General features: G+C 48.0%; 2 protein-coding genes across 2 annotated transcripts; both read left to right on the forward strand.

Annotated features, from left to right (window-relative positions):
* The first annotated feature begins 1,222 nt into the window (after nt 1–1,222).
* Nucleotides 1,223–3,192, forward strand: LOC135819092 (uncharacterized). The gene is made up of 2 exons (XM_065332243.1): nt 1,223–1,715; nt 2,291–3,192. The coding sequence occupies exons 1-2, from the start codon at nt 1,533–1,535 to the stop codon at nt 2,522–2,524; spliced, it is 417 nt and encodes a 138-aa protein (XP_065188315.1). The 5' UTR covers nt 1,223–1,532; the 3' UTR covers nt 2,525–3,192.
* Nucleotides 3,193–4,882: 1,690 nt separating this feature from the next.
* On the forward strand, nt 4,883–11,910 carry LOC135819103 (protein phosphatase 1 regulatory subunit 42-like). The gene is made up of 7 exons (XM_065332256.1): nt 4,883–5,453; nt 6,852–7,018; nt 7,269–7,363; nt 8,360–8,520; nt 8,970–9,087; nt 10,076–10,397; nt 10,558–11,910. Exons 1-7 carry the CDS (start codon nt 5,322–5,324, stop codon nt 10,739–10,741), a joined length of 1,179 nt encoding a protein of 392 aa, XP_065188328.1. The 5' UTR covers nt 4,883–5,321; the 3' UTR covers nt 10,742–11,910.
* The last annotated feature ends 4,942 nt before the right edge of the window (nt 11,911–16,852 follow it).

Consider the following 16,852-nt stretch of genomic DNA (forward strand, 5'->3'; position numbering starts at 1 on the left):
GTACATGTCTATTACCGTACTGGCAATATATGTTGCCGCAGTGAGGCCATGAAGCGTTACATTGGCACTTGTTTGCCGCACGCAGGGCGTTACATGCAAAGTCGCACAGGAGCCGTTACACAGGTTTCTATATTGCCGCAGTCCTTTTTTTGCTATTGCCGCATCACTTTTTTTGCGATTGCCGCATCATTTTTTTTGCTTTTGCCGCATCATTTTTTCTTTTCATCCACATTGAAGGCACAGAAATTCAGTTGCTATCCAACTGTTACAAACCCGACGGCAAAGGGCGACAACGATATCAATAGAAGACTGTATATTTTAACTATCAGAGTGATCTGTTCACAAAAACACGCTTTCTCGTTTGCTCACGAACTTTCTTCTGCTTCACTAAAACTTTCTTTGCACGATCAGCAGCAATCCTGTTTTTCGTCTCCTTTCTCTCCTCATCCTTTCCTTTTTCACTTTCCTTGGGCGTGATTTTCTTCACGCCGAAGGCGAATAGAGACTTCTGCATTGTCACAAGGAAACTGGTAAACACATCGCTCTTCTTCGCAAAACGACCTCGGGAAAGAAGAAACCATTGAGATCGCCAACCACTGAATGATGCGCCTTCGAGTGTCAGGACTTCCTGCTGCGTCCAGTTTTGAACTTTTCACCACGCGGTACACGTGCTTTCACAGTTTCAGCCTTTTTTTGCAGTGCAAACTGCAATGAAAAGATCGCCGCACCCCGCCGGACGCGCGTTACGAACTCTACGAAAATTTGTCGCACTAGCCTGGTCGCGCGTTACGCCGCACCCCCCTGCGTTACGCGTTACGCGGCAACATATATTGCCAGTACGGTAGTGAGTCTCTGCATCTTCAAGTACGTGCCAGCTGACTACGTACGGTATATTGGACATGTAAGGGGAGAAGAAATCGATTTTCTTCAGCACTTGTCATGCACTCCTTGCTAAAATTATCGGATTTATTTGCCTACTACTGGTCAGTACTAGTACTACTAGTAGGTCAGCTATCATGGTTATTCACCTGAAGACTGCGTGGCACTGGCAGATGGTGACAGAGACAGCCGCCTTGGCGCCACGGCTCATCAGGAGCACGACCAAGGCAAGGTGTCCGAAGTCGGAGAGATCTGACAAGTCGAGATGCTGTTTTTCCACTGTTGTTCACTTTCGCAAGATTTTTCACAACGTCTCGGCGTAAATCATCGCACAGGAACACTGGTACATGGTAGATCTATTTCTGAACGAGAAGCGGTTGTTTGATTCGCTTTTCTTTATCCACGCGTGACATTTTTAGACCTTGGAAGGCCTTTATCTAACCTTCTAAGCCGTGATCGTTAGTGGTGTGTAGCACGATTCTCAGCCAGGCGATTAGACGACGCTCTCTCCACCTGTGTGTTCGAAGGTTGGAGGAGGCGCGAACTTGACGCGTGCGTTTCATTTCATTCGCACAGCGCTCTACCGTTGCGAGAAAGCAGCGAGTGAGAACATCGCACACCGCTAGCACGGACCACAAGCTGCTGCAGAGATCATGGGAAGCTGTCTAGCTAGGATTCTCCGCAAGAACAGAGACCCAGGCTATGAGCGGGCCACTCGCAATGCAGAGGATGCGTTCGACAGCGATTCGGACACGGACGAACCACTGCTCCGCGAAAGCGAGACACCAGCTAGTTCCGGGGCAGGCAGAGAAGGCCAAGTGGTACCCAAACTTCTGGTGAGTGCTGGGCAATGGCTCGTGTCTCATCATTGTCTGTGGAGATGGTGATGGCGAATGGTATGTGCATGAGACTAGCGGGACAGTTGTGGGCTGCACACCAAGACTCAAGAGGGAAAACTACCCAGAAAGGAAGGGAGGGCGGGGGCACAAGAACATCAGGATATCCCCGTGCAAGCTGCCATTCAAACTAACTCCCATGGACGTTGGGGACGTGCGCATATGTGTGAGAGGGAGGGGGAGGGGGAAGTATTTCAGCATGCTCACGCAAGTAATAGAATGTGAATTGAATCACAGCTGCATAGTCAGAAAGCATGAAATCTGTGTAGATGGATTCGCCTGTTCAGCAGCTTTGTACACCATTTTTCACGGGACATTCGGATGACAATAGACCTCTCAGACATGTATTCCGTGCTAGTGTAACATGTTACGTGCCTTCAGAACCCTGAGACAGAGTGACTGTGTGTTTGCTCGCACGCGCGCATGTGAGTGTGTGTGTTTGCGTGTGTGTGTATGTGTTTGTGGACGTGTGTGCATGCATGGACCTCTGCATTCTCGTGCGGGAAATGCTGTAGGTTGAGTCGGAGTACCATGATGACGATTCCGGGGACGAGGGTGCCGGTAATAGACACGATGACGTTGATGGAGATGAACAAGTTGATCAGCATCAGATGGGAGACATGACAGCGGAAGCATTCGATGCTCTGGCTACAGCCGCCTTGGAAGCCACGGTAAAGTCCCTCGTTCCGGAATTGGACACGCCCGTTCCTGCCAACACACCGGCAGATGGAAACCTACTAGATCTCTGAGCAAATAGCCGGCTAATTGCCGCCAGCCCCTTGTACCATGTAAGACGGGAGACTGAGCGAGTTATGTTTACGTAACGACAGCAAGTACACTCATATAGCTCTACACAGCTAGTTGTACTGTGTTGGTGTGAGAGCGTGTTGACCCCCTGCCCTGTACGTTATGCCGGCATGACACATATGCAAGGGTGGTATTACTGGTACATGGATGTGGAACCTGTCCTAATGATGTCATTGTCATTTTGATGATGTCATTTTCATCATTTTTCAACCTAGCGGACGTATCACGTCATCATCTGCCTTTTTCCCTCCATTCACCAATTTCTTTTTCTTTCTTCCCTCTTCTCTTTCTTTATCTCTGTTTGTCTTTGAACCCCCTTACTTCTCCATGTGGCTATATGATAGGGACCGTATCTTGCATTTTGTCAAGCTATACTGATTCTGTAAATTACCCAGTACAGGTGACTGCGGTAGCGTTTATAATAATCAATACTTTATGGTCGGGTAGGCTTGATCATACTTATCACAATCATATACATGTAATTACTCTCATATTCACGCGCACATAGGGTCACACATGTGTGAGCATACGCAATGCTACATGTGACTTGTAGAGGGAAGTGCAGTTTAGACCGACATGCGTTTGCGATGCTAAAGTGCTGCGTGAATGATGATCTCTGTTTCTTGAAAACCGGAGTCGGTGTGTGTGCGTGTGTGTGTGTGTGTATTTGTGGGTGCACATTCAGTGCATTTGCAGATTTGCGTGCTTCTCTTGCGACGGGCGTATACCTGGTACATGTCCGGCGCTCGAGATACTCCAGATTGTGGGACCAACTCATGCCTGAGTCAAAGATGACTCCAAGGTGTTTGTGGTGGCTAACAATTGGGATGGGCGTCCGGTCGTCAGGGAAGTGGAATAGGTACGGGTCGATGTGGGAAAGATCGGAACGCGGATGAGGTGGAATGCACAATATGACAGTCTTTCCAGCATTAGGTCGAAGTTTCCAGAGACGCATCCATTCAAACATTGAGCGAATTTCCGACTGCAAAGAATTACACGCCATGGGCAGGGAACGTTCAGATGCCACAAGAGTAGTATCATCGGCGTACAGGGAGGTATTTGGAACGCGAGTTAAGTCATTTACATAGAGCAAGAAGAGAAGAGGACCAAGTATTGAGCCCTGTGGCACACCGGAACAGACTTCGAGCGGTTGGGACAGCGAACCTGATACCCTGACCTGTTGGACTCGGCAGGATAGGTAGCTTTCGAGCCACCGCAGAACATTGCCACCAATGTTAAAGGAGGCGACTTTGGCCAACAAACCACGGTGCCACACTGTATCAAAGGCCTTTGATAGGTCGAAGAAACAAACTAGGCTGAAGTAGTCCATGATTGTACACACATACATGTACATGTATGTGTGTACAATCATGGACGTGTATATGTGCTCACTACTGCCTGGGGTGGTGAGTGTGATGAATGGACTACATACTACTAAGTGGTCATTGGCTACGCCAGCCATGTATTGCTTGGAATAAAATAAAATTAATAAATAAAAGGTATTACCTGTACATGATGGCTAGGCATATGCGGATAATGTCGGCAGAAAAATTGGCAGAAGTCGGTACTTTTTCTGGTAAGTTTCATGCATGTTTGGTATGTGGATAAAGAAATGGAGCAGAATTCGAGGAATTGCCCGCCATAAGGTTTGTATGGTTCTGTCAATTTCACTGCTTTTCGAGCAGAATCCGCCAATGCCTAGTACTCGAGACTCGACAAGTCGAGTGTCGGCATGTCACTCGCCATCATCACTAAGTCAATCTACGGACGGTTCCCGATCGATCGGAGTTGTCCTAAGCTAGAGACTCCTATCCTACTGATAGTACTCCTATCCTACTGATAGTACTCCTGTCCTACTGATAGTACTGACAGTACTGCAGACAGTGTAGTACAATGACTATGTACCAGATGTACATGATGCATGTAGGGGGTAGCTGCAGTCTGGAACTGCACACTGTCGCGGTCGGTGTCGGCAAGAGTACAATCATGAAAACTAAACCTTTTCATGTACTCGTACTCTTGGTCTTGGTGTCGACGACACTGGCAGTGCGAGGCCCGTTGGCTTGACACCCGAAACCGTGGTGAAAAGACGCTGTCGCGTCGCGAAGTCGCACCCGAACACTGCATGCGCCATCATGCAGTAAAATGCAGTCTGTCCAGATTTGTAACGATTCCGCCGTACCGTGTCAGTGTGTGTGTGTGTGTGTGAGTGTAGATCTACGTGCACATTTTTATACACGTCATGTAAGTACAAGACATTGGTGTAGTAACATGCATAATGATCAACAGTTACTGTCATTTGAAAACATTGGATTTGGAGTCAGGTTGAACACCAAACCCATTTTCCAATCTCCACTGCTGGGAGTCGAGGATCCTTTGCTCACTAACTTCAATAACTAGGGAGACGTAGGAGTACAAAATCCAGCGCGTGACTATTGAGATTCCCGTTCCGTGTCCCAAAATACACTGAAGACAGCGGCGTCGAACGAGTTGACGGCATTTCTCCCATCGCTGTTCCCACAGAAAAATTCTAAGGAGCGATTTTTTTATTGCTTCTGAACTGGGATATGTTTGCAGGACGCTGATCGTGTAGTACTTGGTTTGGCATGCTGAACAGTCACACATCTTGTTGAAGGTAAACTAAGGACTAGGTGTATATAGATCATCACTCAACTCGCCAACACCGCGGCTAAGGTCTGTTGGTTCGCTAAAGCCAACGCAGCAGCGAGCTCAGTCGTCATGGTTCGCATCAGTTTGGAGCTGCTCACGCGCTGCATCAACCCAGCAAAGCGGCGGAAAGGCGAGACACTGGAGAGATACCTACGGCGTGCCACACATCTACAGCTGAACAACAGGGAGATTGAGGCTATAGTAAGTTTTCAATGCACTGGCTATGACTGCGCAATTATTCAAGTTTCGCAGATTTTCTAATTTGGTGTGTGCGAATCAGGGAGTAGTAAAATACCATGGGCCTTATACTACAGTACTCCCTGGTGCGAATGATATACCGTAACGTATGTTGTGTGTGGTATGTATTGTACAGTACTTCAGTATGCTTTGTAGCTTGTGAGTGAGTCAGTGGCAAACCAGTGCTTCGGATGCCAGACTGACATTGCACACAAAACGCGCGAAATAACGATCAATGGCACACCTTTACATACAGTTCACATGTGGATGCATCCTGTTTAGGGGTCGTCCACAAAGGTCGGAAATGAAAAACCCGAATAGTGGCCAAATTTAGCTAGACACCCACACCCCACCCCTTGGTTGGGGACACTATAGTTTTTCGCTCGAGTTTCACATAGGTCAGCCCTAGCAATCCAATTACCGCATGACATCATACTCGTGTAATTTGCCGTTTCACAAAATTTAATAAAATATCCGCCAAGCACTTTTCCACCCACCCCTCCTTTTAGCCACTGGATGGATTTTTCTAGGAGTCAAACGGGTGTACCGGGTACCCGAGTACCCGCCCGTTAATCTCAGGTACCGTTAGTAAAAGGGTACCCGTTTGGATTTCGATGATCCAGTCAGTACGAAACAACACATCTGGGATCACGCATTCCCGGCGGGAGTCAATTATTTACAACTCCACGCTGGATGTCTGCATTGTTGTTGCATTTTCGTACCTAGTAGATCTACCTCTGCAGCTATCAGACACAAATCAATTTGCGAATCATAATGTGATATCAAAATACAACCTGAGAACAGATAAATAAGGCTAAAGGGTGCCCGTTAACCCGTCGGTCAAGAAAATTACCCGCTCGTTAGTTAACGGATGACCCCTTGGTAGGCATTAAAAAACCAGCCAAACTCCTGACATAACCAACACCATTGTGCAGGAGAATTTGTTCTTTATAACGGAAGTTTGTTATAACAGAAATGAACTTACACTGTGGGTTAAAACTGGGACCTGGACGACGGTTTGCTGTGTGACGAAATTCGTTATCTTCGATGTCGTTATAATTGGAGTCGACTATAAGCCAATTGGCGTTGAGCTACCTTTATCGTACGTCACTGTGTCTCTGAACAGTTGGAGATGCTTATCTCTGTGTTCCTGTCCCGCCGTAGCTGGTTTCAGTGCCATCTGGAGATGTGCAGTTCAGTACGGGTGCTGCATCTCTACGAGAATTGTACTCGTATAGAGCGTATCCCCCCTACCCTGCTTTGGCTAGAACCCTCGTCAGGGCGTCTGTGAGCAGTTGTGTGCTTTGCTCTATGCTGTGCGCCGTGGTGTGTTCCCCCTGTCCTTGTCGTGGCTGGTTTCAGTGTCATCTGGACATGTGCAGTTCACTACGAGTTCTGTATCTCTATGAGAACTGCATAGAGCGTATTGAGGGGCTGGACAACCTGCCCACCATCACCAACCTGTACTTGCAGAAGAATGTCATCACGCGTATGGAGAACCTCCACGTCTTACCACACCTTACCAAACTGTAAGTAGTACACAGGGTCATGGGTAACGATTATGGGAGGTGTGAATGAGGTCATTGCATGTGTGAATGAGGTCATATGATGAGGTCATCACATGTGTGAATGAGGCCATTGAATGTGCGAATGAGGTCACATGATGAGGTGACTGTGTTCGTTGTAGTTTACGAACAATTCTATGACGTCTATAGCTCTCCATCAATTCTTTAGTTATCATATTCAATTGTTGTTTGTTGTTTCCCCGGTGTGATGCAGGTACCTTGGCAATAACGGCATCACTGTAGTGGAAGGCGTAGGGGAGCTGCCAGAGTTGAGAGAACTACACGTTGAATACCAGCAGTTACCGCCTGGTGAGTCGACGGGGACTGCTCTAACACCTTGCTGGTGCTGCTGGTTTACACACACACATCCACACACACACAAACACACACCCACACACAGACGAACGCACGCACACATACACATACACACACAAAACCATACAATACAATAATGCCCATCCGCCGATGATGGCAGGTCCTGAAAGGACCGACAGTGTTTCAGTCACGGGGAACAGAACTTCGAGTGGCGAGTGAGATCCTGGTGACGGGGAAAATCTCAGCCTCAGTGGCACCTGAAATCCCGAGACACAGGTTTTAGGCGGCTGGATGGTGTTGCAGGCCAGTCTCCACGCACGACGGTCCTCGGCTAGGCTGTACCAGACATTGATATGACGTTCCTCTAGGTCAATCACGATGTTGTCACGCCAACGCTTGCCTGGCCCGTGGCGAGGGCGCGTCTTCTGGAGCTCACCAAACAATACATACTTCGCATTCTGTCGTCCGACATGCCCCAGCCAGCGAAGACGGCACACAAACACACACACACACACACACACGCACACTCACTAGACGGGATACCTACTAACACACATCGTTTGCTGCTGGGTCTGTTACTGTGAAGTGTTTCCACCTCAAGCACATGCGCTCACTGGCCGACCTCATCACACCTGCAACAAGCTTTAGGTACTGACAATGTAATTTTCCTCCATACAGAGAGCCCATTTTGCAGGACAGTGGCGTAGGACACGCTACGGTGACTACGGTATTGACCATACTATTTTTGTCCCAGGTACCCTGTGAATCAATGAAAAGCACTGATTTGGGCTGTAAATTCGAAAAATTTCCGAGGAGCCACTCAAACCCCACAAGTGCTATTGTAGTTCAGGTGGTTCACCGTGCCACCCTAATATACCTTGCGACGTTGCCCCTGTTGGAGGTGGAATTATTTCATTGATAACAGGCCTAAAGCGGCTGCTTACCTTTTTAGTACAATGTCTGTGACTGTTCTTGTTTCACCCTGTGCAGGAGAAGAGATACTGTTTGATCCACTGTGTATGTATCAGCTAGCACAGTCACTGACGGTTCTAAACATTTCCGGAAACGGGCTCAGCAGTTTAAGGCCGGTGGCATGCCTGACAGAGCTCATTACGCTCACTGCGGCTGATAATCAACTCTCTGATCTCAAGGTAAGGTTGTCGTGCATGACATGATCACGTGTGGTGTTGCACGAATAGTGACAGTATCACTGCTCTTGCTGGTGGCGGCGGTTATGCTGCTGTTATCAGAGTGGTTTGCTCTCCTGGTTAGCATGGTTGCAATCACGGTTGCTGCTGCTCTTGCTGCTGCTGCTGCTGCTGCTGCTGCTATTAGTGGTGGCAGTGGAGTTGGTGGCAGTGTCAGCGCCAATGATTGTTCCTGTCGCTCTCATGGTCGCTGATGCCGCTGCTGTTCGTGGTGGTATTGGTTGCTTGTGCCAATGCTGCTCTCGTTCGCGTTGTTTCTGCGGCTATTATCCTTGCTACTCATACACGAGTGTAGGTTGGATCATTTCTCTATCGTTATCCGCACTACTGTGATATGGTGTTCTTGCTAACGATATAATGTGTGTGTCACCTTCATCTGACTGTGTCCGCAGGAAGTACTGCAGATCTTGCAAAGCTGGAGACGTCTGGAGCGCGTGGATTTCTCCGGCAACCCGCTGTGCGTCCGCTCTCGCTACATGGACAACATAATATGCGTGGCACCCAGACTAGGTACAGTTTCAATGGCAACAGCACCATACAATGTGGTGTTAGAGTTAGAGCTAGTCCTGGGGATGTCTACAGCAGGGTTCTAGCCCGGTCAAAATAGAAGATGCGGGCGGAAGAAATAGCTACCCTGTAACGTATTACTCCATTTCCAAAATTGTCTTGCCGTGAAAATGCAACACACGGGAGCGAAACCCCGACTTCACCCCCAGACAAATGTGCCTTTATGATCCCTCTGTTAGTGACTTTTGACTGCTTTTTCGTTGAATCGCCTGAAAAAAATCGACAAATGAGTAGGGGGTCCCATTATCCCTGGCGCGCTCAATCAGAGCATGGGGGGGGGGGGTAGCGCGCTCAATCAGAGTAGGGGGTGTTTAGCGCTCAATCTGGGGGGGGGGGGGGGTGCTGACCCCCCTGCGATCCTTTGGCTAGACCTCTGCTACAGTGCATGGATAGTCATCAGTGTTGAACAGCAATACCACAGTACACAGTGCTGCATCTGATGCTGGATTTACCGGTGTCAGCGGTCGTTGTGAGTTCTTTCGGGAACGGACACGATAATTTACTTCTCTTTTTGCCAAAGCTGGTCAATAACATGTGATCACAGTACACAGCAGGGCACTGTGCAGTCCTAGACATGTGAACACTGGGATGCGAACTGGTGCAGGGCCTAAACATGATTCACACGATTAGATCTTTTTCAGCAGAACGGTAGTACTGACCAAACAAGGGTTGAGTACTTGTAAAGTATAGTACGCAGGGGTGTCGGACACGCTGCCGTCACTACCACTCTTTGCCCCGGTCAACCTGTGAATCGATAAGAAGCACTGATCTGGGAACTAGATTTCGAAAATTTCCTGAAGAACAACCCCAACTCACGAGTAAATTGTACTTCAGGTGGCTGGCCGTGCCACACTAAATTACCTTCCGGCGCCCCTGCATCCCTATTACAATGTACTAATCGTAGTGTCCACTACGTGTTCTCCTTATTCAGTACTGCTGGACCGCAAGGAGATATCACCCATGCTGCGGGACTTTGTCCAGCGCTGGAAGATGTCCAAGGACAAGCGACGGCTGGAGCGACGGACACAGAAGCAACAACAGCAGCAGAGAGGCTTTGGAGCAACAGGTGGCTCACATGGTGCGCCCATGTTCGGTGCTGGTGGCGGTGGATCACAGACCCACGGTCTTGGCTCATCGTTGTCAATGGGCACAGCCGGCAGTGCAATGTCATTGACTGGCTCTTCACATCTTGGTGATCACCGACTGGCACATCGCTCACCAGCGTCCAAGGCTGTACACGAAGCGAGAACACGGTAAGCGAGCCAGAGACGGAACGTGTATGTGTGCATGTGTGTATGCGAGTGCACTCTACTATTGCGGCTATGCTTGGGATACGAGTGCGCACATAATTGTATTCACTGCGTATGGTGTGTAACCCTGTGTGTATGTATTTGTGTGTCCATGTGCGTCCAGGTTTCCAGACATATTTGCACCGCCGCGCATGCTTCACGGCGGGGCCACTGGCGGAGGAGGCCGTAGCAGTAAGGGCGTACACAGTCGTCGCTACGACAGCAACCTTTTCACCGGCAGTAACGTTCCAGAGACAATCGGTCTACCGCCAGAGCCTCAGCTGCCAATGACCACGCAGCCACAGTAGGCTACGCACGGTGTGGTGTGGATGCAGACGTTGTACAGTGTCTCCAAGACGAATAACCTGCCAGAGTCCATGACGATCATTCTGCTCCTCTAGCGGCTGTTATGTGTGGTGGGAATGTTTATTCGGAACGCGCGTTGCGGGTCTCCGGAACGATTGCCAAGTGAGAATGTTATGTCGTGTTGACACATCACGGACATGCTACGCCTTGAGATGATTTTAGGTGATGCTGGTGCCTGACACTCAGCATAGCCACTTGATCTTTATACCTTACTGAGAATGGTTGTATAATCATATGATCAACATTCTAGCATTTTCCATGGCTAGAATGGTGATCAATGACATGCACACACACACACACACACACACACACACACACACACACACACACACGCATACACTCACTCACACACACACACACACACACACACACACACACACACACACACACACACACACACACACACCACACACACACCACACACACACACAGTGTCCGAACCAGCCAACACTGTGTGCATGTAAATGAAGATGAAATTCAAGATATCTGAACACTAGATCGTCAGCATACATTGGGCTAGATATCGCAAACCCACGGCTGATACTCGACTAATCTCTGATATGGACTGGGATTCTGCTAGATTTTATCCCGTTGTGTTGTGTCAGGATTTGGCTAGAGCCCAATCTAACCTCCCAATGGTTAGTGTATGTACATGTAGTATCACTACTCTACACCTTCTGTGCTTGTATCATGTATCACTGCCACTCCTTGAATAGTACATCAGATATTCTATAGTTCAGGCACCCGTAGTCTGCCTCGAGGTCAGCCCAAATATTGACCTGTGGCACGGGATACATTCTTCGCACTACCGAACATCTGCACGCTAGCTTAGCGTCGGCCGTGGCTGCATGCAGCTAACAAACATTCTGCGCCGGCTCGCAATAATGATGTTATCTTTCTCACACATAGGCCACTCTATCGTGTAGATCATCCCCCCCCCCCCCCCTCGTCCACTGGTTTTGACACTGAACTTGAAAGAATTGATCAATTAACTTAAGCTGACTTCTATTATTGTAAATTTGTAGTGCTTGAGTGGACACATGTTTGGCAGCGTAAATTTCACGCAACTGAGTATTTGTTTCATACTTCAAAATATTAATATTATCCTTCATACCTACCGCTTTGTGAACGTCTGATTGGCAAAATTTAATATAGCATGTCGCTTTGCATGTTGCCTTGCGGTTTTTCATTTGGATGTTTGCAAAGATACGGTGCAGGGGATATTCTTAATGGAAACATTATCTGAAACTTGCGGCAACTTTCCTCACTGGTCTTCTTGAGCACATACTAGCAAGCCATTGCCTGACTTCAGTGCTAGTATTCCATTGAGGCAGAAAGGGTACGAGTCAGACACACGGTGACCAGAATTGCACTAGTCTGAGTATTCTCCCTTTCTCTACAGTCTGATGTACGGTGTGAGGATTACCTTTTGGATGATGCAATGTGTTATTGTTACTGACATCATACATGGCGTCATGTAAGACTGTAACTGACATCAAGGACGACATTATGACTGTATGCTTTTACTAGTAGCTTACTTGTTACTAGTACGGGTGTAATCGCTAGGTTTGTCTTTAGATCTACTTGTACTTGTACAAATAATTATGCAGGTGCAGTGACATCAGACACCGAAGAACAGCCATGCTAGAACATCACCAATTATTATTAGTTAACCTTTTTGAAGATCTCAGGACGTAGATATACGTCCCAGTTTCTTTTTTGTTTTTGTTTACACCATGTGCCTGACTGTGTCCGTGTATGTGGATGCACACGTCAAGAATGGGAATGAAGATGCTGGCGGAATGGCTTGACAATACTACTGTACCATCACTTGGCTGCAGCGTGACTGTGTGTACTAACACAGGTACTAGCTAACCTTCCAAGTACATCATGTGTACTGTATGCTACTCAATCTGCGGACAGAGCTGTTTCGTCCTTTGTGGACTCGTCAGCCTACTGTCTAACACTTTGAAGAAAAAAAAATACTGCAGTAGCGTAAACAAATTAACTGATCACGTGAGAGTCAGTCAATAACAAACTAAGTTTTGAAACTCGAGTAGTTGAGCCAATAATAATAAAAAAGTCGGATAGCGCTACGGAGATGTGTTGAAGCTAGGTGTCAGGACGTCGAATGTCGAATGTCTCAGTACTCTGACAGTTTTGTGCCTAGTTGTTGCACTTTCTAATCTAGTTACCATGGTTACAGTGGTGCAGAGTTACTCTTCACTCGTTTCCATAATTATGTGTTTTTCCCTTCCTCGACTGAGTTTTCCGCGTCCGCATGAACGCTACCGCCTTCAACTGATCAAGGAGCAGATTTAGCTCCTGAAGCGGTGGGAGGTGAGTGCATGTACATGTAGATGAGACCCACAAAAAAAGTGGTCAAAGACCCATTCCACTTGCTGCATCTACGGCGTAAGAAGTATCATATCCATTCCCTATTACCCACTGAGTTGACGATGACGCCACGCTCAACCTATTTTGGACATGTGTGGCTTGCGCCTCTTAAAAATATCCTGCGCAACACCTTCCCAAGTTTCCAACTACGAGCTCAGGAACTGATCGGCGGAAGTCAGACAAGGTGGGTAAGAGGGAAGGATAGTGATGTGACAGCTGTCTGCAAACTGCAAACTGTGACTCGCGTCCAAAGCCGCGACTGAGCAGGCTCATACAGATACTTGTACTAGTATTTTAGTTTCTGTTCATGTCGTTGATGAGAATGTACGACAATCGAAGCAGACACGCTCCCGTTATAGTTGTGTGCTGGTGATTTTCTAGCATCGTGAGGCCTCGGGTCCTTCGATTCGTTTGCCTGTTCAGGCGAAGCAAGTTATATTCCACGTCCACTAGTACTACATGTGACCCCCTACTGGCCCTAGGCTCTACATTCAGTCTACAGTAGGTTACATAAACATGTAGGATTATGATTCTCTCTTCAAGGAGTGCACCGACAGGACTCAACCACACACACACACACCACACAGCTACACTAGTTACAGAGTCCCAACTTACTTCAGATCAGTCCGTGCATTCAAAGCTCTCTCTCTCTCTCTCTCTCTCTCTCTCTCTCTCTCTCTCTCTCTCTCTCTCTCTCTCTCTCTCTCTCTCTCTCTCTCTCTCTCTCTCTCTCTCTCTCTCTCTCTCTCTCTCTCTCTCTCTCTCTCTCTCTCTCTCTCTCTCTCTCTCGCGTCATGCAGGGACTTCTTTCCTTTTTCTACCGGCCAAACATGATACAGTACAGTGTACAGTACTAGTCGGCAGGATGCAGCTATCCTTACAACGATGTTTGAACAATTATCATCACGTGTACCGGTATAGTGGTTCGAGTCCTGGAGGTGACAGTCAATTTTTCTTTCAGACCTTTCCGGTTATCTTTCCCTCAAACCAGTGAACATGTATATGGCTGGATTGTTATTAGCTCTATTTAGTTGCTATTCACTCTATATAGTGAATAGCAACTAAATAGAGCGGTTGTCAGTTGACAAACCCCCTTTTATTTACAATGCGAGTGCGTGATGTCCACCACTTTCTGAACGATTGTAATTCACGGTAGTTATAACGTTTACTAGAGTGCGTCAACTACGACTCATTCCAGTGACAGATGAGAACATAACGAGTGGACTATAGTCTAAAGGTGTTCAGTTGCTGATGTGCTAACGAAACGGGATAGTTTCGCTCGGCAGTGGGAGAATGCCACGCTGTCGCGGCCAGCTGTTTGGAGGAGTTTGACAAGATTGCAATGGTTTCCCTTCCTTTAGAGCCGCGCGATATCGACTGCCTTTCGCGAGGACAATTTCCTCTGCAGGAAAGATCAGGGAAATGTATTCCAAGGTTCAAAGCAACTCGTTACCCGCTGACACGCTAACACACTGCCCTACTCGGAATATGCTAGAACAAGTGTACATAGAACGGTCTTAGACGGCACGAGGTCCCCATTTAGAGAGCGGAGGTGGCCAATCAAACATCGTTCAGCGCGAGAATGATGCGCATCCGGCGCGCGTGAACAATTCAATGCAGCGCACGCCATTGCCCATTGGGACGGTAGTTCCCCACGCCGTGACGTTCTATCATCTACGATTGTGTTGTGCAATGGTGCGTGTACGCACGGTACCCAGTCCATGCACAACATTCACCATACACATCCACCGAAAGTGTCTACTCTTCCACGCACAAAGTTTATCGACCCCGCAAGTCTGCTGTTCACACACAGACAGTAGTGGTATTAGCTGACAATTACTTCTGGAAGAGTTGAAGGTGACACGGTGTCGGATCTAGTAGGGTAGGGTGCTGAGAGGAGGGCATCGCGCTGTCATACTTCGCAACTGCTTCCCCTACACTTCCACTTGCTTCATCCAGCATACCCGCAGTCAGCTCTTTTATTTGCTGCCTTGTCCAAAGACAAGTCCTTCACGATAATACAAATTAATTCCAGTATTAAAATACACTGCAACACACCACGGTCCACATTTAGGCATGGCAAGAGCCAGGCGTTCAGATCAGGGCACTAGATTCACTTACACAATCGTCATGTAAATGGGATTGTGATCGACGGTAGTCCCATCGCTGGATGGGTGTCAGAATGAGCGCTACACACGGGCATAACAACGTAGCGCCCCACTCAAGTAGCAAGCAAATCATGATCGCTAAATGCTACTGTTACTGTTAGCGCTGCCTGTGCGGCTGATGCGAGTTCTGCAGCGTGTGAAGTACCTAGGAGGGCTGGGTCAATTTACGGCATTACCTCTCTCCCTCTCCTGCTGCTTACTAAGTCTTTGCTCTATTTTATGTTAGCGCGCAGATGAATCATGTCATCATACTGAGCGAGTGAGTTCGGACCACTTGAGAAACGAAGAGTGAAGTTTTCTCTCAGTTGCGAGCACAATTCATTCAACTGTGTTTAGGGTCAAGTTAGTGTTTACGTCGCGCAGTGGAGACTGAAGCCTTCCTCTGCACTTGGAGAACTGGGCCTGTGTTGTAGCTGCTGGTGGTGGTTTGGCGGGGAGGCCTCGTAGACCCTTACGGTAAGGAATAGCTGTGTGTTGCGTTTCTCTTGGAAAGAGGATGGAATCTTAGGGTTTGCCTTAAATGAGTTCCCGTTTCCAAATGTTCACTGGTTTGAGGGAAAGAGGCGTTTCCAAATAGGCAATAATTCATGATAGCTCCCGAGCCCTGCTGAAACTGGAGAACTGTCAGTGCACCCGTTCAGGCTAAGAGCCGGCTAGTCGGCGGTTGAAGGACTACTTAGTGAAGGAGACAGGTCCTGACTCCTGGAGAGGACCAACGTCGAAGCGTCACATTATTATGTTTATGACGGTGAACATAGAAGCACGATTATGGTCATGTAAGATTATCCCCATGATAGACTGGCATGGTGGGTCTCCAACAGGTGGAGATTTAGGACATGATGTGTCCCTGCACATGTGTGTACGTCGAAGTACGGTTATGCTCGACTGCATGTAATGGCGTGAGAGCTGGCAATGCACAGTGTCGCCCTGGCGCCTACTAGTACCTCGCTAATCGGGTAGGACTGTCCTCCACATAGGCAGACGTTGCACGGGAATTATTTAGGCGATTATTTTAAACTTGATCCAGTCATAGCCACTGACACGAGTGAAACATGATACGGTCCTCAGACACACTAGTATTTGGTTTTACTGCAGTCACTATCACGTGTCGTGGCCCATAGCTTGTCAACAGATGGTGAAAGATAGGGGTGGAAAAGGCGACGCCCATGGACCATGGCTGACATCCGTGTGACAATAGAGAACGTGAAGGTAAAGTTCGTAGACCTACATACATGATGTATGTATCACCACTGATTTGATCTTAGGTCCTGCCGACGTTCAACTATGTATATGAGGGAGTGTCTGAAACGACCACACTACGAAGAATACCTGTCAAGATTTTGTCCACAAGGCGCGCAAACGCGGTGCAAGCGATCAGCAGAGGGTAACCATGGTATGATCAACAGTTCTTGCGTAGAGACTGAGTCCAGTGGTACTAGTGGCGCAGTTGTGTTTGGGGCGTCACTGCGTACATGTACATGTATGTCC

This window comes from Sycon ciliatum, chromosome 6 (assembly GCF_964019385.1).
Source record: "Sycon ciliatum chromosome 6, ocSycCili1.1, whole genome shotgun sequence".
NCBI classification, from domain to species: Eukaryota; Metazoa; Porifera; class Calcarea; order Leucosolenida; family Sycettidae; genus Sycon; species Sycon ciliatum.